General features: G+C 40.9%; 1 protein-coding gene across 3 annotated transcripts in view; it reads right to left on the reverse strand.

Annotated features, from left to right (window-relative positions):
* Positions 1 to 7332, reverse strand: part of DTWD2 (DTW domain containing 2) — a 372028-nt gene extending 364696 nt beyond the window's left edge. For all 3 annotated transcript variants that reach the window (XM_042982627.1, XM_042982630.1, XM_042982628.1), the window contains exon 1: positions 7067 to 7332. In XM_042982627.1, the coding sequence (XP_042838561.1) occupies positions 7067 to 7284 (218 nt within the window). In that variant the 5' untranslated portion in view covers positions 7285 to 7332. The remainder of the gene's footprint in view (positions 1 to 7066) is intronic.
* Positions 7333 to 26387: the final 19055 nt, after the last annotated feature.

The following is a 26387-nucleotide window of genomic DNA, read 5'->3' on the forward strand; positions in this document are numbered from 1 at the left end:
CCACCACTTTTTTTCTCCAGAATATCCAAACCTAAAGAATAAGGAAAGGTTAAAAATTTCAATAAAGGAGCTAGATGTTGTTAAAAGGTATAAACTTGGAACTAGAAGATGAAGTTCTACAAATCAAATACACAGTATAGTGATTAGAGTCAACAGTAATGTACGATATGCAGATCTCCCTCAACTTACAACAGGGTTACATTCTCATAAACACATCAAAGCTGAAAATAACCTGAGTCAAAATGCATTTAATACACCCAACCTACCAAATACCATAGCTTAGCCAGGCCAACCTTAAATGTGCTCAGAACACTTATCTACTGTTGGGCAAAATCATCTAACAAAGACTATTTTTAGTAATGTTGAATATCTCACATAATTTATGGATTACTGTACTGAAAGCGAAAGACAGAATGGCTATATGGACACAGAATGGTTGCAAATGCATTGGTTGTTACTCTCATGACCACACAGCTGATTGGGAGCTATAGCTCCCTGCTGCCATTCAGCATCATGAGAATATCGTACCACGTATCATCAGACCAGGAAAAAGTAAACATTAAGAATTCAAAGTACAGATTCTACTAAATGCGTATTGCTCCCAGACCATTGTCAAGTTGAAAAATCCTATGTTGAACCATCATAAGTCAGGGACTATACTTCAAATTTTCTGAGACTAGATCTTAAATCTTCTTTTTTCTCACCAGAAAAAAAAGATATAATAATTATGTAATCAAAGCTAACACTACCAGTGCTAATCATACTGCATTATATAAATGTATCAAATCTTACATAATGTTATGTCAATAATATCTCAATTTAAAAAAAAGGAGTTAGAGAATACTAAAGCACAGGCATCTTTTTACTAAGCTTGAAGTAAAAATACTTCAGTTTAAAGTTTTTTTAATGTTTTTATTTATTTTTGAGAGAGACAGAGACAGACAGAGCACAAGTGGGGGAGGGGCAGAGAGACAGGGAGACAGAATCAGAGGCAGGCTCCAGGCTCTGAGCTGTCAGCACAGAGTCCAACACGGGGCTCAAACTCAACTGCCAGATCATGACCTGAGCCAAAGTCGGATGCTTAACCCACTGAGCCACCCAGGAACCTCTGAACATACTTCAATTTAAAAAATAAGAAAAGCAGGGATGCCTGGCTGGCTTTGTCCATAGTGCATGAGACTTTAGTCCTCAGGGCCATGAGTTTAAGCCTCACATTGGGTGTGAAGCCTACTCTAAAGATAAATAAGGGGCACCTGGGTGGCTCAGTCAGTTAAGCATCTGACTCCTGGTTTCAGATCAGGTCATGATCTCCCAGATTCATTAGATCGAGCCCCATGTGAGGTTCTGTGATGACAGCAAGGAGCTTGCTTGTCTCTTTCCCTCTCTCTCTGCTTCTCCCCCACTGACATTTAAAAATAAATAAATAATAAATAAATAAATAAATAATATGAAAATCTTGCAGCCTTGGTGGCTCCACTTCAACTAGTGACTACACCTACTCTACCAACAAAATCATAAGGCTTCTTCAGCAAACAAAGAGCCAGGTCAAGTGCTGGCTGAGCTCAGGAGCCAGATGGACTGGAGCAGAGACTGAATTCTGTTACCTAATTATTACTCCTTTCTCATCATTTATCTTTAAATTTTACTGAATTATAAATAACCTACAGTGTTATACTGGCTTCAGGACTACAACATAATGATTCGACAATTCTACGCATTACTAAGGGCTCACCATGAGAAGTGTAGTCATATCTGTCACCGTGCAATGTTATTAAAATGTTATTGACTATACATTTCAATATATGCTGCACTTTTCAACTCTATGACTTATTTATTTTATAACTGCAAGTCTGCACCTCTTAATCCCCTTCACCTATTTCACCACCACCCACCCCTCACCTCCCCTCTGGCAACCACCAGTTTATTTTCCATATTTAAGAGTCTGGGGGGTTTTTTGTTTGTCTCTTTGTCCATTTGGTTTTTTTTAGATTCCACATATAAGTGAAATCAGATGATATTTGTGTTTTTCTGTCTGATTTATTTCACCCTCTAGGTCCATGCATGTAGTTGCAAATGACAAGATCTCTCTTTTTTTGGCGGAGAAATATTCCATTTTACATATGTACAAAAAATATATCACGTTATAATATTACAAATAATACACACACACACACATATATGTATACACACATAACATATCCTTCATCTATCTATTTATAGATAGAACCTTGGGTTGTTTCCATATATTGGCTATTAAAAATAAAGCTGCAAAACACACAGGGGTGCATGTATCTTTTCAAATTAGTGTTTTCATTTCCTTTGGGTAAACACCCAGTAGTGGAATTAATGGATCATATGGTAGTTCTATTTTCAACTTTTTGAGGAACCTCCATCCTGTTTTCTACAGTGGTTTCACCAATTTACATTGCCACCAGCATGCACAAGAGTCCCCTTTTCTCGACATCCTCATCAATAATTGTTATTTCTTGAATTTTTGATTCTAGCTATTCTGTTGGGTGTAAAGTGATATCTCATTGCGGTTTTTGATTCATATTTCCCCGATGATGGGTGATGTTGATCATCTTGTCATGTGTCTGTTGGCCAACTGTATGTCTTCTGTGGAAAAATATGTGTTTAGGTTCTCTGCCCATTTTTAATCCAATTATTTATTTTTTTGGTGTTGTACCTTCTCGTTATTTAAAAGCTAACAATATCACCAACTCTAGAATGCTGTTATGAGAAATAAATAAAATATTGCATGTAAAATACCTAGGCTGGATAGGTAACCTTCATGTGGTCAGTGCTCAAAAAATGTGTGCTAGGGGCACCTGGGTAGCTCAGTCTGTTAAGCATCTGACTCTTGATTTTGGCTCAGGTCATGATCTCACAGTCCTGTGGAGCCTGCTTAATATTCTCTTTCCCTCTGCCCCTCTACCCTGCTCATGCACACATATGGGCACTAAATAAATAAATACATACATACATACATACTAAATATACTGGTGTGGTATATTATAATCGTTATAATTTTTTACTTTTGGGGGAAGAAAGCACTGGAGAAAGAAAAATTTCTGCCTCAGGGCCTGTGTCACTCTGTGTGCATGCCCTTGCCACTGTTTCCCTCCCTCAGACAAATTAAAAAATACTGCATATTTTGACATTATTCCATTATTCTTAGGACCAATGACTTGCAAGTGGTTTCTAAGTCTTATCCTCAGACCCATGGCCTTATCTATAGAAGATGTATAAGTATAATTAAGATGCCTAGCATCTTTACTAGAATGAGGCCTTAACTCTTCCCAGTCAAGACCTTTACCACCATATCACCAACCAGTTTGCATTTTTTTAATAAAATAGAATATAAATTATTACAGCTAAAAGCCACCTAATGAAGTTGAACTTGTGACAATCATCTAAATATAAAAATACTCCAGGGGCACCTGGGTGGCTCAGTCGGTTAAACGTCCAACTTCGGCTCAGGTCATGATTTCACAGCTCGTGTGTGCGAGCCCCACGTCAGGCTCTATGCTGACAACCTGGAGCCTGGAGCCTGGAGCCTGCTTCGGATTCTGTCTCCCTTTCTCTCTGTCCCTCTGCCACTTGCACTCTGTCTCTCTCTCCCTCTTAAATATAAATAAACATTTAAAAAATTAAAAAATAAAAAATACTCCAGTGCTTGGTTTGTTGGTTCCTAGTACATTCAGCACAATTTTTCTTAACCTCCCTAACTGCTTACCTGGTCCTTCCGAGAGCAACCACCGCTAATCTCTACAGGTTTGCCTCTTTCCACTCCCTCCTTTCCACCAAGCTGTCCAAATACACTATTCTCTATACACTGTACTCCTGTACATCCTGTTCCCTCAAGAGGAACACACTCTTAATATGTATCCAGCAATAACAAATTAGTTTGGGATCTTTGAAAGAATATCCCATTCATGTTTCAGAGAACTTGTATTTCCAACTAGCAAGATTCTGCTGTGAAGTTAAAATGAGTTTGTACTTTCTGAATAAAACCAATTTTTGGAACTCCAAGACTATGACAATTACAGTAATACGTTTAGAGAAATGAATACTGCTTAAAGTAAATGGCCAAATAATTGTGACTTGCTGATCACTCAAATCTAAGAATGCATTTTGGTTTTAAGAACTATTATAAGCATAAATGTAGGTAAGTTCATCCAGGAAACTAGTATAACCCTAACAGCTTAATGAAATAAAATATAAAGAGCCATCAATTAGCTTATATTCTACTGATAACACCTAAATATTCTCCAGACTTCTAGAATGATAATCTAACCAATTAAAATTAGTTGAACAGGGCATTGGGTGGCTCAGTCAGTTAAGTGTCTGACTTTGGCTCAGGTCGTGATCTCGCAGTTTGTGAGTTCAAGCACCGCATCAGAGTCTGTGCTGACAGGTCAGATCCTGAAGCCTGCTTCGGATTCTGTGTCTCCCTCTCTCTCTGCCCCTCCCCCTCCTGTGCTCATGTTCTCTCTGTCGCTCTCAAAACAACAAACATTTTAAAAAATGTAAAAAAATAATAATAAAATTAGTTAAACCAATTAAAATAAAATGCATACTGTGCCAAAGGGGAGAAGAACTTTTAAAAGGTACAAAATTTCAGTAGGAGAAGCAAAGTGCACAAATGTTGGAATGAATCATAATCCTAAAATATTAACTAAATGTAACTGGAAATAAACTAAAATCAAAGTCATTCTTATTTTCTAAAAAGCAGATTACGTTAGGGTGTAGGGATGGATGAAAAGGCAGAGCAAAGAAAATTTTAGGACAGTAAAAATACTCTATAGTATACTATAATAGTGGATACATATTATTATGAACTTCTCCAAAATCAAAATATGTACAACTCCAAGAGTGGACCCCAATGTAAAACTATGCACATTGAATTATGATGATGTTCATCCATTTTAACAAATGTACTGCTCTGGCAGGGGATGCTGCTAATGAGGGAAGATACCAGGGTGGAGGCAGAAGATAGGTCTCTACTCCTTCCACTCAATTTTGTTGTGAATCTAAGACTTCCCTAAAAAATAAAATCTATTAAGTGGAGCAGGGAGTGGACTGGAAAAACTATAAATCTTTGCTAAATGTAGGAGACTAATTTTCTTAAAAAAAAAAAACTATAGCATTTATAATCAGCAGTTCTAAATAGAGCAAAAACTAGATGATAAAGCTAGCATGATAATTTAGCCTTGGGTTTATATTTGTAATACTTGTCTTTTAGCATCCTAGTGACCCCTTTGCAGCACTGTTAAGTGTTATCTCCTAACACCTTTAGGGAGCTTGTTTAAATAAATTGTATTCATACACCCCTTCCAATCAAACATGCAGTCCCTTCTAGACACAAATTATTCATCCTCCTCAAAAGTCTATATTGAATGTCTTACTCTCGATAGTACATTTAGGAGATAAACAGATCCCTACACTCAAGATCCCTTCCTCTGGGGTCTTACAACCCAATCCTGGGAAAAAGCCCAAAATGTCCACCATAAGATACTCCAAGCAATCAAGTAGTAAAGACATGAAACCAGTCTGGCTTTCTGTTCTCCTTCTTTGAATTCTTTTCTCTTCCCTGGATTCTTCTCATCTTTCAAATTTTAGTATAAATGCTATTTCCTCAGAAGTAATTTCCTGATACCATCCTATTTTATGTCACAGCATCCCATTCCTTTGCTTCATTGTTTGTTTGCTTTTGCTTTTCTGTTCCATGATTACATATTTGGTTGCTGGTTTGTTATCTGTATCCAATAACAGACTGAACAACCCATGAGGGCACAGAATGCACCATATTACCAAGAATCTGCAAAGCATTCCATCAACACTGGTTAAATGAATGCATAGGTCTGGAGCTCAGGACAAAGGTCTGAGCTAGAAGTATTTGGGTATCGCTCTTACCATGAAAACTGGTTAAGATCACCTGCGGAAAATGTGTGGGGTTATAAGATAAGAGAATCTAGAATCAAGAGCTGAGGAAGCCCAACATTTAGATTTTCAGAACAGGCAAAGACGACGAGGGCAGACAAAGCAGATAAACCCCAGGGAAACCAAAGAAATAGTGTTTCAAGAAGTCGGCATTCAACTTCAGAATGCCACCAAGAGATCTAGTATAAAAGAGAAAAAGATACAGTGGATTTCATTTGAGGGAGATTACTGGTGACTTTAACGAGAGCCTTGTCAGGGCTGTGCAGGACGTGATGACAAACTGCTGAGCTATTCATTCCCAGGTGAGGAAGCAGAGGCACCATCTAACCGTTAAGATTGTGGAAGGCAACAGAAAGACAGGTGATAGATGGAGTCCTTCAGTAACCAAGCGAAAAGATCCTGAACACCCACAAGTTAAAGAGAATCGTGTATCTGAACAGCATGAAACGCAAACAAGCAGGGAAAGCAATCCTGAAGGACACCACCACAATGAGGTATCACTGAAACAACTGGGCATACTGTGAGCATTCAGGGCTAGTTATCGTTACCTGTTTAATAAATTGTCTCTTCATTAGCCTGTAAGTGCCCCAATCAGGGCAGAGACCATGTCTGTGTTCTCCGTGCCTGAATTCCCCAGATCTAGCACAGTGCCTGGCACACAACAGGTGCTCAATAAATGAATTCAGAATTCAGAAAAAACAATCTTAACTATTCTCCTAGCCACCTTGACTGTCTCCTCTAATTACTTTTGCTTTTTTTACTGTGAGATGACTATGTCACTCGAGCAGGAAAGTGTTCATTAATGTAAGCATTACTGTCATTACCTCTTACTTCCCGTATCATACTCTTGTTTGTCAACAGCAGAACTCTCATTCCATGACACGTTCAGTGTCTTGCAGGAAGTAAGGCTAAACGCTCATGAACCTGAGTAAACGGCTTCTTACTACAAGGCAATTTCACAGAGTGATCCCAAGGTCACCAGCGGACACACGCGCGAAGATGCCAGAGGCAGCGCTCCCCTGGGTGGAGCCTGAGTAGCCGCCTTCCCGGCAGGGGGCGCTGCAGCCTCCCCCGAAAGCCGCCGCCGGCCACGGTCCCCCCCCCCCCCCCGCTCTGCGGTCACCTGCAGCGGCTGCACTCGGGCCTCCGCTCGGCGGGCTCCACCGGCAGCTCCCACAGCGCGTCCGCACAGGCGTCGTCCGCCTCCGCGCCCAGAAAAGCCGCCGCGGGCGCTGTGTTGCCCTCCAGCCCCTCCTCGTCGTCCGGCGTCTGAGACGTCGAGGGCCCACGCGGCCACGCGACGGGGTCCCCGGGTGTTCGCGCCTGTTTCTGCGGCTCCATGGCAGGCGCTCAGATCCGGTTGTCACATTGAGTTCTCGCTGCCGCCGGGGGGCGCCACACTCTGGCGAAACCGCCTCGCGCCGCACGGCGTCACGCACGCAGGCCACGTACGGGGGGCGGGTCTCTGAAGCCCAGGCACAAGGTCCCGCCCCTCAGAGAAATCGGGCCGAACCTATTGGTCAGTGCTCAGTGAGCTCTTAGACCAGGAAGGGGAGTGTGGGTTGTCTTAGGAAGCAGGTGGGAATTAGGTACGCCTCTCCAGGAAAAAGGAAATCCCTCCGCAAACACCTAAGACTGCAAACCCATAATCACCCCTTTAAAAGTAAAAATTAAATAGAATTCTGCATTTCCCACCTTAGGATGGCAGTTTGGGAATTAAACTAGTTGAGTGCACACCACACTTGATACACACTGGATGTACTTGATAGCGAAAGGCCAAAAAAGGAGAGGTTGTGCCGACTGACGGTTTCTCCGCTGGTCCGTTTCATCCAAATTCTTGCTCTAGAAGGGCAGGGCTCTGTGTCCTGTACATCTTGGTATTCCTCCTCGGCATCAAGCATACTATTTTGCACTAGACACCAAATGTTCAATGAGGCTTTTAAGTTATCTGGGGCCCCTAAAATAGGAAACAGAGGGCTGAGATTTTCTGGATGAGGGGGGGAAAAACCATAGAATGATAACTACCTTGCCCAAGTTATTTACAGCTTCTGAATAACAGCAATGTAGCCTGCAGTTTGTTAAAAGCAAAAATGAAGTCCACCATAGAATGAAAGCAGAAGTACTACTTGCCCAAAATGGGTGCTGATTTATTAAAATTTTATGTGACTTCTACCAGTATTCAACGTTTAAACAAAAAATTAGGGGCACCTGGGTGGCTCAGTCAGTTAAGCGTGGGACTTTGGCTCAGGTCATGATCTCACAGTTAGTGGGTTCCGGCTTGCCTCCGGCTCTGTGTCACAGCTCAGAGCCTGGAGCCTGCTTCAGATTCTGTGTCTGCCTCTCTCTCTGCCCCTTTCCCGCTTGCACTGTCTCTTTCTGTGTCTCTGTTTCTGTCTCTCTGTCTCTCTCTGTGTCTCAAAAACTAAACATTAAAAAAAAAATTAAAAATTAAACTTAGTTTTCATCAGTTCTTCAAGTTTTGCAATCACAATTATTTGATTCTAGAGCTATGAAGGAATTAAATATAAAACAAAGTAGATTTACCACTAACAGTAATAGAGGAGTATTGTGTATTTCTTAGGGTGTTTATTTCAGTATGAGGTTTTCAGTCATCTTAAAACCAAGCTGATGAATGGAATACAGGGCTATTATTTTTAATTATTCTGCATTCTTTCCCCCTGGAAACAGTACCTCTCATCTCTTTTTGGAGTACTCTAAGAAAGAGAAAAAAGCTGACAGACTCACCCGGTGATGGATGTAGGAAGGGAGAAAGAACTGACACTTACTGCCATCCGAAATTGTGAGATAATGAAAACCCAGAGACTGTAGAAAGAGAGGTGAATCAGAAAATAATGAAATATTGGCTGCAGATTTAGGTTGGAAAACCAATTCTTTAACTGCCAAAACTAAATTCTTGTGTGACAACCTTTAGACAACTTTTCTCTGGTTTCAAGATGTGAAATGTTCTCTTAAGTCATTTAAAATTCCTCCCAGCTGTGAGATATGTGAGGGCAAATCAGTCCTGACAAGCCTACTTATATTTGGCTTTCCCTTTAACCCAATCAGATGTCTGGCTTTACCTTTCAAAGTAACCAAAATCCAGTCATTTACCTCTTGTATTACTTCTGCCCTGGTTCAAGCCCCCATCATCTCTTGCTTAGAATATTGTCATAGGTACATAAATGGTCTCTTGCTCCACCCTTGCTTCTCTATAAATCTGTTCTCCCAGAGGTTAACCAGAATCAAAGAAAACTCCCATGCAGCAGGGATGCAGCCACAGTTAGGAGAAAAGAGTCATTCCGCCCTCTGGAAAGCAAGAAATTCGCCCAATATTCAAGTTCGTTAACCCTGGCCTTGAGAAGCCCAAGGATATGTATCACCTACCCAGCAGCTGCTACTTTATGTGAGGTTGCCCTCCTGGAATAGACTCATGTCAGAATGAAGACCATCAGTGACCCAATATCTGGGAAATGCCTAGACACCAAGAAGGAGCGCGAAAGTTCCTTTAAGCAACACTATCAATTTATGAGTGCAGGAATGTTGCAAGATAATCTATTAAAATGCTAATTTGTTTTGTTTATCTCCCAAATCCTAGTAGGTAACCTGTCTTCTTTGCCTCAGGAGAGTGTGAATGGTAAAAACTGATTAGAGACATCACAATATCAGGCCACTGTGTGGGTGTATGTCTGTGTGCATGTATGTGTATGTGTGTGTTAGGGTGCCGATGGGTAAGTGCCCTTGGGTAAAAGCAAAAACTCCTATGGGAAAGATTTGTCCTAACTGGGAGTGGGACAGAAAGCAACCAAAGTCACATCCCCACTCCCACCATGTTCCCCAGAGATGATTTAACATCCAAATAGGACAAATGAGGGAATGATTTCATGTGCCTCTATAGAGGGGATGAACCGATTCCAGCCTTGTAAAGATCCTAATACTACCACCAGAATCCATGGGACCAGATAGTCATAGACAATGGCCTCTGACTGTGGCAAATGATGACAGACAGTTCCAGGAGCCTCCCTGAGGTTTCAACACCTGGTTAGATCCTTGAGACCCTGAATGTCACTGGTAAGGAAAATGTCCTCAATAATGTCTGGGATTGAACACCCTGTCAGCTCAGCAGAATGAAGATTCAAAATTGGATAAACTTTGATTTAAATGAAATAAAGATACAACATTTCCTGCTGTATTCACTTTCTATCGATGTTGTAAGAAAATTATCACAAATTTTGTGGCTTAAAACAACACACATGTATTATCTTATACTTGTGTGTTAGAAATCTGCCACAGATGTCATAGAGCTAAAATCTAAGTGGTGGCAGGCTGCATTCCTTTGGAAGCCCTAAAGAAGAATCCCTTTCTTTGCTCATCATTCAGGTTCTTGGCAGAATTCAGTTCCTTGTGGTTGTCATTTTCTTCCTGGCTATCCGCTGAGGGCTATTCCCAGCTTCTAGAGGTCACTGATGTCCTTTGACTTGTAGAAGCAAACTGTTACCTTTACTAAATCTCTTAGGGTTCTTTTTGGCCCTAGAATGAAATTGACATAAAACAGATTAACAGGAGAAAAGTGTAAGGGTTAAATTGTAGTGTAGGGCTAACCTGTAGCCTTAGGAAATAACAGATTAAGAGATTACAGCCTTGTCTTATCAATCAAGGGAACAAAAGTTCAAGGAAAATCAACTGGATTAGTGTTTGATTGGATTGGGGCAAGAGCATGTCTGAACTGTTTCCATCCCCATCTGGGAACTGTTTCTTTGCTCTGTTCCCAGGTGATGATAAGACGATATGGTCGGCTATAAAAACTCTGTACCCCAGCTGTTCGGGACCGCACTCTGGTCAAGAGTGTTGGTCCCGATCGGTTGGCCTTGCCTTTCATTGCAATAAATTTTGTCGTGACTGTCACTGGTGCCCGTAGCATTCTGTTTCAGGAGTCGTGTGGATGCAACAGAAAGCACACAGATTTATTTAATGGAAGTTTTTCATGACCTGGGAGCCTTCATAAGGGATGAGGATCCAAAGAAGTTCTGAAACCAATTTGCTTTTATGTTAGGTTGAACAAAGAGGGGCAATGGTGGAAAATTGACTCAACTATGTGGGCAGACTAAGGCAAGATCAGAATTATTTTAACAAGATCTGTTTGTACAGAATTCTCTTGATCTAAACTTCCTGCCCTTGATGATTAGAATGTGTTTACTTTCTGGTGTAGAAAGGACATAGTTCACATAGGAATTTCATCTTTAAAGAAAGAAAAGTCAGTGTTTTTCTCGTATTTGCTGTCTTTCAAGTAACTTTCACTCAAAATAGCCAATATGCCAAAGTTCAATATGTTTTGGGGTGGCATGTACTGAATTTCTAAGACTGTAATGGCATGTTGTCGCTGTTCTAATTCAAATCTCTCCAGCTCTTTCTTCCGTAGCGTTAAAAAGAAAACCACAGGCCCAAATGGTGTCACTGAAGCCAGGTCAACCAAACTGGGGTGTAATACCTAACAGTATTACATTGCTGTTATAGCCTCCCCCAGAAATGTAGTCCTACCTGGTCAGTCAGGAATTTTCTGATCTGCACCAATGAAGTAACCTGTCCACCCATCCACATAAAAGAACCCATTTGTCCCCAAATGAAGATGACGTCCCCTGAAATAATCCTTTTTTCTGTTTATGATTTCCTGATCCTGCCGTTAAGAACCTTTCCTTCTCTGCAGCCCTTTAGAGTTCCACTCGACTTGCTACATGGGGTGCTGAGTGATCCATGAATCAATCAATAAAGACAATTATATCTTCAAATTTACTCAGTACATTTTTGTTATTTAACAGACGCAGCAGCAGACTTGGAGTCTGAGGTGAACTTTGGACGGCATTCAGGGAAACAAGAGACAGGCATGATGCCTGTGAACCTTTGAGTTCACTGTCTTTCTTGCTATTTCTAAGGGCCCTTGGTAAGTCCCTCTTGGTCCCTCTTGACTGGAGTTTCACTCTGTGTTTGAGCTCCTGGTTGGTTTTCCAGTGCAGCATCCGTTACTGGGTCAGCTTAGGCTAACAGGAGGCTATCCTAGAACACCAGTCCTGACCACCTGGTTCAGCCTGCAGTTCCACATTGGAATCCCTTCCCCAGTTCCAATCGACTGTCCCGATTTACTGGGGTTTGCTGGTTTACCCCTCTCCCCATTTCCAGTCAGTAGTGTCCATTAGTGGAGTCTGCTGGTATAGTCCTTGCTGGAAATTGCTAGTGGTGTGCTCTGTGCCTTCTCTCAGACAGTCCCCAGTAAGTTCTAAGCCCCAGCCCTTGTTTCTGTCCTCAGATTCCAGGGTGGGAAGGGCCAGTAGCAGCTATACCTCTCTGTTGGTATGGAAAGCAGTCCACATTCTTGAGGTCTGCTGGTTCAATGCTTTCCCCAGTCCCTAGTTCTTTGGTTATGTCACCAGCTAGACCCCAAGACCTGACCTTTACTGCCCACCTGCTCGTACTCACCCACCTTTGCCCCACATTCTTCCTTAAGCTCTTCTTTCCAGCTTATCCCTTAACTCAGGCATATGGAAAGCAAAACAGTCCCTCCAGCAATAGTGACTGCCCTGACAGGACTTGCAGCAGACCCAGACGACCCTGATCAATCTGAGATTGACCCCCTGACTCCCACCTGCACAGGTGGACTGTGGAGTGACCTCTAGAATAACCTATGACTGGGGTGCCAGGGTGGCTCAGTCGGTTGAGCATCTGACTTTGGCTCAGGTCATGATCTCACAGTTTATGAGTTCAAGCCCCACTTTGGGATTTGACTGGAACCTACTTCATATCCTGTGTCTCCCTTTCTCTCTGCTCCTCCCCTGCTCACTCTCTCTCTCTCTCTCTCTCTCTCAAAAATACATAAATATTTTTTAAAAAATGTTAAATGGCCTATCACTACCTTTCCCTCATTATAATACTAAAATCTCCATCCAAGAAGGAACACAAACCTCATTTATACAACATACAATGTGTGTATAGGCATGTTTTCTTAAATTTTTTTTAAGTTTATTTATTTATTTTGAGAGAGACAGAGTCAGCACAAGTGGGGGAGGGGCAGAGAGAGAGAGGAGACAGAATCCCAAGCAGGCTCTGCACTGTTGGCTTAGAACCTGATGTGGGGCTCAAACTCACAAAATCGTGAGATCAATGACCTGAGCCAAAACCAAGAGCCAGACACTTAACCGACTGAGCCACCCCAACACCCCAATAGGCATGTTTTCTTAAGGTGCATGCATGACCTTATGCCACGTTCACACAGGATGACAAGGCTTCCTTATCTAAATATTCATCCTAACCCCAAATAAAAGGAAACCATCCACCCTTGCTCTGAGAGTCATGGCTTTGGAAGCCATTCCCTGTGATCTCCTTATTTGCTGCTTATAAAGTTTTCTTTGTGCCACAACTCAACCTGACACACTTTGTGACTCACGAAGGAGAAAATTCACGTTGGTTCCTTGGTTCAGTTACAGTTACTGCTGGCATACACAGCTCCATTTCCTTTGTACTATTGGTTTCTGTTAATGTGCACATGAGATAAAGGCTTAGCCAACAGAAAAATAATAAATAATAGTAGAATGGGATCCTTAAAATCAAAAGAATTGAGCCCTCCACCTTCTGGCACACCTGCTTATTTTATATCTAAGAACTATGGTCCCAGGAGCTATAAAAAATCTACAAGCTCATTTTGTGTCCTAAAGACTTTGGCTTGGTAACCATCAAGTTGAAGGGGGCATCCAAAAAAGGCTAGACAGATGTGTGAGCTGCACCCTATTTGCAGCTAGCTATGGCTGAAAAGAAATACGCGTTAACTCCATTGACACCTAGGATCCTACCAAACAGCTGTGAGCCCTCAGAGGAATTACAGCCTAGAAATACAATGGCCTTTATGGGGAATGTTCCAATTAGGTATGATAATTTAAGAAGTACACTTGGGCACCTGGGTGGCTCAGTTGCTAAGCATCTGACTTCAGCACAGGTCATGATCTCAAGGTTCGTGAGTTCAAGTCCCACAGTGGGTGAGCTCCAGCCCTGCTTTGGGTGAGCTCATGCCCCATTTTGGGTGAGCACGAGCCCCGTTCTCTCTCCCTCTCCCTCTCTCTCTCTCTCTCTGTTTCTGCCCCTTACGGGACTCTCTCTCGCACTCGCTGCCCCTCACTCACTTGCACCATTTCTCAAAAAAAAAAAAAAAGTGCACTTGAAAACAAGGGTTCCCAAATTAAACAGAATAGGATACCTCTTTTAAATGACAAGCACAAGCCTCCAAAAGGTTTCACAGTTCCAAAACAGTGTCATTGAAAGATTCATTGCAAAAGGCTAATGAAAAATTGAAGATGTAAGAGGTACCTAAACCAAGATTGTAAGACTGGCTAACTCCTAGTGCTCCCCTCTTTCCTCCTTTAAGTACTTATTCTACTAATCCTCTGTCTGAATTGTTTTTCTACTCTGAAAAGACTACACAACCACAGGGTACCTTGGTGACTCAGTTGGTTGAGCATCCAACTTTGGCTCAGGGCATGATTTCGTGTTTCATGAGTGAGTTCAAGCCCGGCATCAGGCTCTATGCTGACAGCTCAGAGCCCGGAGCCTGCTTCTGATTCTGTGTCTCCCTTTCTCTCTTTCTGCCCTTCCCCCACTAGTGCTCTGTCTCTCTGTCTCTCTCTCTCTCTTTCTCTCTCAAAAATAAATAAAAACATTAAAACAAAAAAGACTACACAACCATAAACAAAAGCCTACCGAGTTAATGACCTTGTAGATACCCTCATATCTACCTTCAAAGGAGGGCTCCCATATGGACCCCTCCCAGAGTTCACGAGACTGAGGGATTTTCTGGTAAACTGCTATGTTGCTCCTTTAAACAGCTGAAGGGAAACTCTGGTAGATTCCAGAGTCTATTGAGAGGATCCTGGAAAATCTGGCAAAAGGCAGCAAAGGGTGAAAACTCATACCAGACCCAGTTCCTCTGATTGTCTGTCTGTAGTCCAGTCGAAAGAGGAAAATAAAATTTCAAGTTGTCTCTTCCTGTCCAAATCCAGACCCATCGGTTATTGATCTTTTTTCTCCCAGGGATAGCTATTGTCTTATTTTACATAAATGGGCTTGGCTTTTTGCCTGCTTGGGACATGTCAGTTATTGGTTCTTTCTTTCAGCTATCCATGGAATTGACTCTGGATCTTGGGAAAATAGTATCCTTTGCATCCACTTTGGGGACCCCTCTTACATGCGAGGGGAGTTATTCAGTACTGTCAGAAATATTTAAAATTAGAACTTTGTACCCAGAGAGAAGGCAGAAAATTGAAGATAATGTACTTGGATAGATGGACCAACTTACAACCCAACTTTCTGAGGAATTGAGAATAACTGTCTTTTTCTTACAAATCTTTAGCAAAGCAAAAGTCAGCTCTGGAGGCAATTCAAAATTAACCTATTCCTTTTTCCAGCTGCAAAAATTCTGTTATCTCCAAAGGCTTCCAAATTATTGGCCTTAGGAAAGCCAATCATTCTTGGAGGGATTTGCCTTCTTCCACTGTCCCTTGAAGTTATTAATCTTATCATGCCTTTGAAATGTAAACACAGTCCACAACTACCTGAAACAGAAAAAAAAGGTGAGAGAGGCCTTTAAGTAAGAACTACTAAGGAGCACCTGGGTGGCTCAGTTGGTTAAGCATCCAAACTCTTGATTTCAGCACAGGTGACCTCATGGTTCAAGACGTAGTGCTCTGAGTCCGCTCAATGTGGAAACTGCTTGGGATTCTCTTTCTGCCTTTCTCTCTGCCTCTCCCCCTCTTGCTCTCAAAATAAATAAATAATCTTATAAAAAAACAAAAATAAGAACTAATGAGGAACCATAAGGCAAGCTGAGGGCAAAGCACAAGCTAGCACACCCCGCTCCCCAAGGTGGGATATGGGTAATATTCCTCAGGAGCTCTTGGCTGCCCAAGAACAAAGGAAAGGGGGCACCTGGGTGGCTCAGTCGGTTAAGCGTCAGACTTCAGCTCAGGTCATGATCTCAATGTTGTGGTTTGGAGCCCCTCATCAGGCTCTGTGCTGATAGCTCAGAGCCTGGAGTCTGCTTTGGATTTTGTGTCTCCCTCACTCTCTGCCCCTCCCCCGCTAGTGCTCGCACTCACTCTCTCTCTCTCTCTCTCAAAAATAAACATTAAAAAAAATTTTTTTAATAGAACAAAGGAAAGGATAGAAAAGAGATGGTTAAATTGTTAAGAGTCTTCATCAGTTTACAAGTATCTTAGTATAGTTACCAAAAAAAGGGCAGTCTTATCCATAGCCTAAAGTTCAGGAACTGCTCCCTACTGTTTTAACATTAATGCTTTGCTAGAGGGAAAAACAACCTTAGCTTGACAATAGCTAAGCCTTCAGTAATCTGTAAATATTCTTTAGCATATGAAAATCCCTTTAAGAAACTTCCTCTTGACTTTACCTCCCCAGCTCCATATTATATAACCAGTCACCCTTCATAACCTCAGTGCTGCTCTTTCTGCCCATGGGTCTTATCCCCACACTTTAATAAAAAACACCTTTCTGCACCAAAGACATCTTCAAGAATTCTTTCTTGGCCATCCCCTCCAAACCCCACCACCACCCCAAAACCCCATCAGAACTACCAAACACACTTTTGTGGCCAAACTGTAGCACAACGTCCTTAAGATTAATTCCAGGGAAAAACACAAATCTCCAAAATCTTCTCCACAAATATTAAACAGAAAAAGGTTTAGCCATCTAGACTAAACAATTTTAACTTATTCCATCTACCAGAAAAACTAATTTAAATTCAATTTCTTTTATATCCATTGAGTTTGTACCTATCTCATTCAAGACTTTAAATTTAAAACCACAGCTATAAGTTCTGTTTGTCTCTGTATGTTCAGGTGTGTCTATACATGTGTAGTAGTGTAACTTACCACAAAGAAAACTATTTGCAGCAAATAAGGAGACCAAGGGGAATGGCTTCCAAAGCCATGACTCCTGGCACAAGAGTGGATGGGTTCCTTTTATTTGGGATTAGGATGAATATTTAGATAGGGAAGCCTTAACATCCTATGTAGGGGCGGGTATAAGGTCACACATGTGCCTCAAGGACTTGCCTATACACACATTGTATGTTGTGTATATGAGTCTTGTGTTCCTCCTCAGGTGGGGATTTTAATATTATAATGAGGGAAAGGTAGTGATAGGTCATTCTAGAGATGAGTCCATTGTCCATCTGTGCAGATAGCTGTCAGGGGTTAAGCTCAAACTGGTCTGGGTGGTCTGGGCCAGCTGGAGGTCTTGTCAGGGCAGTCACTATTGCTGGAGGGGTGGTTTTTCTTTCCATATGCCTGAGTTAAGGGATAAGCTGGAAAGAAGAGCTTAAGGAAGAATGTGGGGCAGAGGTGGGTGAGTATGTGCAGGTGGGCACTAAAGGTCAGGTCTTGAGGTCTAACTGGTGACAGTAGATGTGTGAAATTTTTTACCTCTGGATGGTATTACCAAAATTCATTTGTAAAAGAGCTCTGTGTAACTGGTTTAAACAAGTGACTGTATACTTAGTATTCATAAAAATTATCAGAAATAGAATAGACATCAACCCAAATAAGTTTCAGATTCAAGTGATCTGGGAAAATATTCCATATGAAGGCTAGATTAGGTTGGTGGTTTACTTAAAACAGACGTGTCTTTAAAGTTATCAGCGTTAAATATAAAGCAAATAAAAGGCTTAAAGGATCTGTCAACCAAACAAATATTAATTTGGGATAATGGTTGATTTTATCTGACGTTTAATAAAATTTCTATAGGTAATCTAAAAGTGATTGTTAAGAACAAGTGAATTACATAAATGTAAGCAAGATCAAAGTTTATAAATGAAATTTTCAGCAATATTTATGTCGACTTAAATACTTTTCCCCAAATCTTTTTGGTAACTTAAAACGTTGGAGTTTGGCTAAGTTAAATTAAATGATGGATCATTGTCATTATATTCACCTGGATCTAGGTTTCCCTGTTCCTGCATGTTGAGCTAAAAGACACAACCAAACCAAAGAATAGGAAAAGTAATGGGTTTTATCAGCTGCAAGAAAAGGAGAACTCCAGGGATATTTCCCAAAGTAGTGTTTCCTGGAACAACAAAACTAGGGAGCTTTTAAGCTAAGGGTACATAAACATTCATGAATGGGCTTGAGCAATGGGGGAAATGGGCATGAAATTGGGGCAAAGGTCATCTTAAGGTGACAGAGTCCAGGTCTTAATGGATGGAAGTCACCTTTACTTGGTCCAGCATCTGGGTACTCCAAGGGGTTTAAATCTTGTAAAGATCACTCAAGAATGTGCTTCATGGAGATCTTTACTTTTAAACCAACAGTGAGAGTATTACCCCTGATTTATCATCCCTGATATGATTTAGGCTATCTCCTGGCCTACTAATAGCTGTTTGTTCTTACATTTGTTGTTGTTGTTGTTCCCTTAAAATTATTCAGACTGCTGAGGTCCATTCTACAATTGCCACATATCCCAGGAAGTTCTGCAAGAAATGTGCTTTGGGCCAATAGAGCTGGTCAGGCACAGATCACAAGGTATAGGGGAGACTAAAATGACTTTTCTTATGTCCAGAAAGCTGTGTCGTATCTTCCCCCCCACCCCAGGGAACCCTAACTCTTTCTGCTTACAATTACATTTCTCGATCATTTCCAAATAAGATAAAATACTGAAACATTCATTACAAAGCATAGGTTTATCTATTTTTGGCTTATTATTAGAGAAACTAAAAGATATTTGGTTGTGTTTGGGATGAGGTTTTGGACTGATGGTGGGGTTCAGAGCTAACAGCCAAGAAAGAGTTCTTGAAGATGTCTTTGGTGCAAAAAAGGTGATTTTATTAAAGCACGGGGACAGGACCCTTGGGCAGAAAGAGCTGCGCTGGGGTTGTGAAAAGTCACTAGTTATGTACTATGGAGTTGGGGAGGTAAAGTCAAGAGGAAGTTTCTTAAAGAGATTTTCATATGCTAAAGAAGACTCACAGATTACTAGAGGCCCAGCTATTGTCAAGCTAAGGTTGTTTTTCCTGTAGCAAAGCATTAATATTAAGACAGTAGGGAGGAGTTCCTGGACTTTAGGCTATTGATAAGATTGGCCTTTTCTTGTAATATTACTAAGGTATTTGTACACTGTATCAGCTTAAGCATTTGTTTTCTGTCCTTTCCTTTGTTCTTGGGCAGCCAGAGTGCCTGAGGAATGTCACACATATCCCCCCAGGGGTGGGGGGGTGGGGTATGCTGGCTTGTGCCTTATGCTCTCTCATCATTAGTGCTTCATTATTAGAAAAGTGGAAAAGGCATATGCTCTAGAAATTATGGAATATATTCATACATTTGCAAATCTATAGAATGTTGGTATAACAGTTCAAAATTGCTTATAACTTAGTTTTCAGAAGAAACTAAAGTTTCTGAGGGATTAAAAAAATTTCTAAAGTGTGATTAAAGCTATTAAGGTTTGCAGAGAAGGAATCTTTGGAAAGAAACTTTAATACGTGAGTTTATAGGTAAGAAGAGGTGGAGGTTTGAATGATACATATGGTAATGGATCAGAATTGGAGACATCAGTTTATTTATTATTATTTTTTTCATGTTTATTTTTACTTTTGAGACAATGTGAGAGACAGAGTGCAAGCATCGGAGGGGCAGACAGAGGGAGACACAGAATCTGAAGCAGGCTCCAGGCTCTGAGGTGTCAGCCCAGAGCCCAACGCGGGGCTTCAACTCACAAACCTTGAGATCATGACCTGAGCTGCAGTCAGATGCTTAACCGACTGAGCCACTCAGGCACCCCATGGAGATGTCAGTTTAAATTCATGTTTAGCTTAAGATGGATACAGATGATAGATAGAAATATGTATAGACATGTAATGCTCTGTCAGCTGACAGGGTTCAAGAGCCATAGCATCCCCACAGCAATAAACACACCTACACCCACATCTTGCTTTCTAATGTTATTCTAATAAAAGAAACCAGGGATCCTTGGAGAAATGGACAATTCTAGGACTGAAACAGGAAATATACAAAATGAACCTAGAGCATTTTATAGCGCCAGAAAGGAAGTGATAAAAACAAAAATAATGTTATTTTTTAAAAATGTTTATTTAATTATTTTGGGAAGGAGAGAATGTGTGAGCACAGAAAAGGGCAGAGAGAGAGGAGAGAGAGAATCCCAAGCAGGCTTTGTGCTGACAACGTGGGGCTGGGTCTCACTAACTGAACTGTGAGATCGTGACCCGAGCCTAAATCAAGAGTCGGACGCTTAACTGACTGAGCCACCCTGGTGCCCCCCAAAACTAATTTTAAAACATACACAATAATGGGGATATGTAAAAGGTGATGAGGGAGCATAAGGCAGGCTGAGGGGGAAGTACAAGCTAGCACACACCCGTCCCCAGGTGGAATATGTTTGATATTCCTTGGCCGCTGCCGGCTACTCAAAAACAGAAAGGGACAAAAAACAAAAGGTGAAACTGATTAAGAGTGTCCGCCATTGTACAAGAAAAAGGCAATCCCATCAGTAGCCTAAAGTCCAGGAACTCCCTACTGTCTTAATGTTAATGCCTTGCTAGAGGGAAAAACAACCTTAGCTTGACAATAGCTAGGCCTCCAGTAACCTTGCCTCTTCGCACAGTAACCTTGCCTCTTCGGCACAGAGAATATCTCTTTGGAAGCTTCCCTTTTGACTTCACTTCCCCCCAGCCCCATAGCTATATATAAGGAGCCACTCGTCAAAACCCCAGTGCAGCTCTTTCTGCCCACAGGTTCTGTCCCCACGTTTTAATAAAAACACCTTTTTGCACCAAAGACGTCTTCAAGAATTGTCTCTTGCTTGTCAGCTCCGAACCCCACAAACCCCATCAAAGGGACACAGGAACCAACTGAAAGAGAACCTACTGGCCAAAACCAGAACATTTTGAGCCACAAAATAAATAACCTGATATACAAATAAAAATCTGTGAGTTCATACAGATATACAGAAGTAGCCAAGTAAAAAAAGTAAAATGGGGGAGAAGAAAAATCCCCCATGCAGAAAAATCCCAAATGGTATATGTAGTTATGTAATAATTTGTATAGACATAACTCGCCCACTGTTTAAGTGTAGTCTGTGCAGAGTGACTTTCTGAAAAAGAAAACAATACGGAAAGGGAATGCAGGGAGAGTTACTTTTCAGTGAAGAAATCTGGCCATTGTTACCTCAGTGAAATGATCAAGGTCAACGTGAACACTCATTAGTCACCATGAGAGACCGAAGTGAGGAACATGGCAACTGTTCTCTGAGCTCTCCCTTCCAAAAACCGTAACTCTGGTCTACCTGAGAAACACAGCAAATGAATTTCAGTTGAGGAATTTGCTGTAAAGTACCTGACCAGTATTTCTTAAAGCTGTCAAGGTGATTAACATGAGCAACTCAGGCAACAACAGATGTTGGCCAGGATGTGGAGAAAGAGGTTCTTTTGCATTGTTGGTGGGAATGCAAACTGGTGCAGCCCACTCTGGAAAACAATATGGAGGTTACTCAAAAAATTAAAAACAGAACTACCCTACGACCCAGAAATTGCACTACTAGGGATTTACCCAAGGGATACAGGTGTGCTGTTTCGAAGGGGCACATGCACCCCAATGTTTATAGCAGCACCGACAATAGCCAAAGTATGGAAAGAGCCCAAATGTCCAGCAACGGATGAATGGATGAAGAAGATGTGGTACATAGATATAATGGAGTATTACTCGGCAATCAAAAAGAATGAAATCTTGCCATTTGCAACTATGTAGATGGAACTGGAGGTGTTATGCTAAGTGAAATTAGTCAGTCAGAGAAAGACAAATGTCATATGGCTTCACTCATGAGGACTTTAAGACACAGAACAGATGAACATAAAGAAAGGGAAACAAAAATAATATAAAAACAAGGAGGGGGACAAAACATAAGAGACTCTTAAATATGGAGAACAAACAGAGGGTTACCAGAGGGGTGGTGGGAGGGGGGATGGGCTAAATGGGTAAGGGGCACTAAGGAATCTACTCCTGAAATCATTGTTGCACTATAGGCTAACTAACTTGGATGTAAACTTTAAAAAAAAAATAAAGAGAAAAATAAAGGGAAAAAAACTGTCAAAGTGTTTCAAAACAAAACAAAATCAAAAGAGCTGAGAAACTCACAGCTGAGACAAAAGACACCTGATTACAAATAGAGTATGATACTGGATGGGACACTGGAACGGAAAAAGGACATTGAATAACAACAAAGGAAATCAGAATGAAATGTAGACTCTAGTTATACATAATGCATTAATATTGGCTTATGAATTGTAATGAATATACCATAATAATGTAAGATGTTAATAACGGGAAACTGGGTGCTGGACATAGAGGAACTTTCTGTACCAGCTTTAAATTTTTCTATAAATCAAAAACCTTTGTGAAAAATAAAGTTGTTTTTTTTTTTTTTAAAGACAATTGTAAGCAGTCAAAACATAAGCTATAAAAAGTTCCCTTTCATAACAGAAACATAAAACACTTGGGACTAACCCTAATCAGAAGCGAGCAAGTCCTATGTGATGAAAAGAAGTAAAACTTCACTGAATGATATAAAAGATTTGATAACTAAAGATGTATAGCACCTTTGTAGAAAAACCAAATATGATAAACAGGTTGTTTCTTCCCAAACTGTATGTTAGTACAAACTTAAATGGGGTTTATTCACTGCTGGTTAAAATGTAAAATGGTGGGGCACCTGGGTGGCTCAGTCAGTTCAATGTCCGACTCTTGCTTTCGGCTCGAGTCTTGATCTCATGGTTCATGAAATTGAGCCCCAGGTCCAGCTCTGTGCTTACAGAGAAGAGCCTGCTGGGGATTCTCTCTCTCCCTTTCTCTCTGCCCCTCCCCTGCTCACGCTCTCTTTCTTCCTCTCTCTCTCTCAAAATAAACATTTTTTTTTAACGTAAGATGGTAGTTTCACAGCAGTTTCTTAAAAGTTAAATATATACCTGCCTTTTTACTTCCCCCTAAAAGAAATGAAAACATATGTTCACACAAAAATGTGGATTTAACTGGTCACTGTAGCTTTATTCATAATACTCAAAAACTGAGTTGGGAAAAACATGAATATCCATCAATAAACCACTGAATCAACAAAACATGGTACACCCATACTAACAGAAGTGTACAAAACAACAACAGAATAAAAGTATGAACTTCTGATACATGCAACAATGTCTTTGAATCTAAAAATCATCATGCTAAGTATGATTCTACATACATAAAATTCTAGAAAATTTTATAACAAAGTGACAAAAAACACATAGGTGTTTGCATGGGGCCAAGGGCAGAAGGGTTGTATAAAAAAGTAGCCCAGGGGCACTTGGGTGGCTCAGTCAGTTAAGTGTCTTACTTTGGCTCAGGACATGATCTCACCGTTTGTGGGTTTGAGCCCCCTGTCAGGCTCTGGGCTGATAGCTCAGAGCCTGGAGACTCCTTTAGATTCTGTGTCTCCCCTCGGTCTGCCCCTCCCCCACTCACGCTCTGTCTCTCAAAAATAAATAAATGTTAAAAAAAAATTTTTTTTTTAAAAGACAGTAACTCAAGGATACTTTTAGGAGTGACGGAAATATCCCATGTATCGATTGTACTGGAAGTTTCACAGAGGTTATACACATGTCAAATCTCATCAAATTGTACCCTTTAAATGGATGTAGTGACTGTGTATAAATTATGCCTCAGTAATTTTTTTGTAGTCGACACACAATGTTACATTAGTTTCAGGTGTCAAACATAGTGATTTGACATGTCCATTACCATCTGTCACCATACGCTATTACAATACCATTGAGTACATTCCCTACGCTGACTTTCATCACCATGACTTAGTCATTGTGGAACTGGAAGACTGTACTTCCCATGCCCCTTCACCCATTTTGCCCACCCCCCACCTCCCTCACCTCTGGCAACCATCAACTTGTTCTCTGTATTCATGAATCTGTTTCTGCTTTTTTGGTTTAAGTTTTTAAAAAGCTTAAATTGAGAGGGGACAGATTTAGCAAAATAATTTTTTTCTTATGAGTATATAAGAACAGGAAAGAAAAATTTGGCAGTAAAAGGTAATGAGTGAGTCCTTCCAAATAAAAAACCAATGAAGGGGCACCTGGGTAGCTCAGTAGGTTTAGCATCCAACTCTTGATCTTGGCTCAGGTCATGATCTCATGGTTCATGAGATCGAGCCCCACGACAGTGCAGAGCCTGCAAGCAAGTGGAGATTTAACAAAGAGAGATTTTATGGAAAGGATTATTTCAAGAAAGGGAAGGAAAGACTGCAATAGTAAGAACTCATTACCATAAGATTTGCAAGCTTCTCCAGAGTAAAAAGAATTTGTTTTTTTGGAGGAGGAATAAACAAGGTTAGAAAGGGGTAGTGTGAGGTAGTGAAGAAAGAGTGGGATTGAAAAATTGTTTTTTACTCTGAGGCTAGCCTAATTCTCTGGAGGGGCTGTTAAAGAGGGATTGTATACTGACTCAGGCTGTGGGTGCCTCAAAGCTCAGGGGCCTGGAGGAAGGAAGGAATCTTAACCGGGTGATTAACAAGCATTTTGTTCCCATTGATCAGTGGGACAAAACGGTTCAGTGAATTGTTTATGAACGGGAATTTGGAGATCTGTATGTGGCCTTGTCATAGATAAACAACAAAAAAAATCGGTTAGTCTTATCTAATGTGTATGGGAAAGGTGCTGCTTTCCACCAAGCCCCTTCTGGAACACAAAAGGGTGGACAATTTCTTAACCTCCGCTCTTTGGCAGGAGCACAGGCTCAGGTAAAATTCAATACTGCCAGTCCCTTCTAGACAAGGCTGTCGTGTTGTACAATTCCAGGCGTCAATTTATTCTGCTCCTTGACAGTAATGCATATGAAACTGTAATAATTAAGGCCACTTAATGGAACAAAATAGATAATTCCTGAACTCATCTAAAACATGATAAAGAATATAACCTCAAAGAGAATATAAACTCAATCAATGGGAAAATCATACATTATTCAAATTATGATGTTGAGAAGACTGGATCTTTGGATAAAAAGCAGGTTAGAGTTGCACATGACATCACAAACTAAAAGATACTTAAAAGGTAGCAAACAAGAGCTGAATTTTAAGGTGACATCATCCTGGGATGTCCAGCTGGCTCAGTCGGTAGACCACATGACTCTTAATCTCAGGGTCTGAGTTCAAGCCCCACTATGGGCATGGAGCCTACTTAAAAATAGATAAATAAACAAACAAATAAACAAATAAATAAATGATATCATCCTGAGGTGCCTGGATGGCTCAGTTGGAAGACCATGTGTCTCTTGATCTCTGGGTAGTGAATTCAAGCCTCACATTGGGTGTAGAGATTACCTAAAACAAGTAAATAAATAAACTTTAAAAAATGGTACCATCCTTAATAACTCAGAGAAAATACAGCTTACCGTTCAGCTGATATTGATATAAGGAAGGTTTTATATATATATATATATATATGTTTTTATTTATTTATTTTGAGAGAGACAGAGACAGCATGAGTGGTGGAGAAAGAAAGGGGGAGAGAGAATCCCAAGCAGGCTCTGTGCTGCCAGCTCAGAGCCCAGGGCAGAGCCTGAACTCATGGAACTGCAAGATCACGGCCTGAGGCGAAACAAGAGTCAGATACTTAACCGAGTGAGCCACCCAGGCACCCCATAAGGAAGGTCTTTGTAAGCATAAGAGCAGTACCACAAAAGCATATATGATACGTGTTCATATGGTTACATGAACCCGTAAAACATTTGCAAGCCAAAAACGGTTTAATAAAATTTTTGGAAATGTAACAAAATCCACTATTGCCTTCAAACCCATAAAGAAGGGCCATTTGCCTTTAACTTAAATGTAATTACTAATGGGAGGGAAGGAAAGATTTGGAGGGGTTATATCATGAAACCATTGAGTGCAGACCTGGTAATCAGCCAATATGCATAAATACAGCTATATCCTTTATTAAAAAGCTGGTTTATCATATCTGCTGCCCGGAGTCCCACCTTCCCGACTCTTGATCCAGCCCCCAGAGAGGTACATTTGGCACTGCAGGAGGCCTCTGGGACCCACAGCCAGCCTGCTAATTGCATCTATTCTGAATGGACAATCGGGCCCTAGGTGGTACTGATTATTAAATATTTTAATATCACCCTTGAGTGTATAGATATCGTCCCAAAGCATTATTACTAGCAGTAGGAAGAACCATCTCCCTCCCTCCCCTACTGACCTACAACTGTGTTAAATGAGTTTACCTCAGCCTTTGCCTGGAAGAATGACAGAGAAAATTATTAACTAAAAATGTCTAATATAAGAAGATTAGGATAGCATCCAAGAAAATAATTACCTGTAATGCTAAATAAAGCACTTGTCAATGAGGGTGG

This window comes from Panthera tigris, chromosome A1 (genome assembly GCF_018350195.1).
Source record: "Panthera tigris isolate Pti1 chromosome A1, P.tigris_Pti1_mat1.1, whole genome shotgun sequence".
NCBI lineage: Eukaryota > Metazoa > Chordata > Mammalia > Carnivora > Felidae > Panthera > Panthera tigris.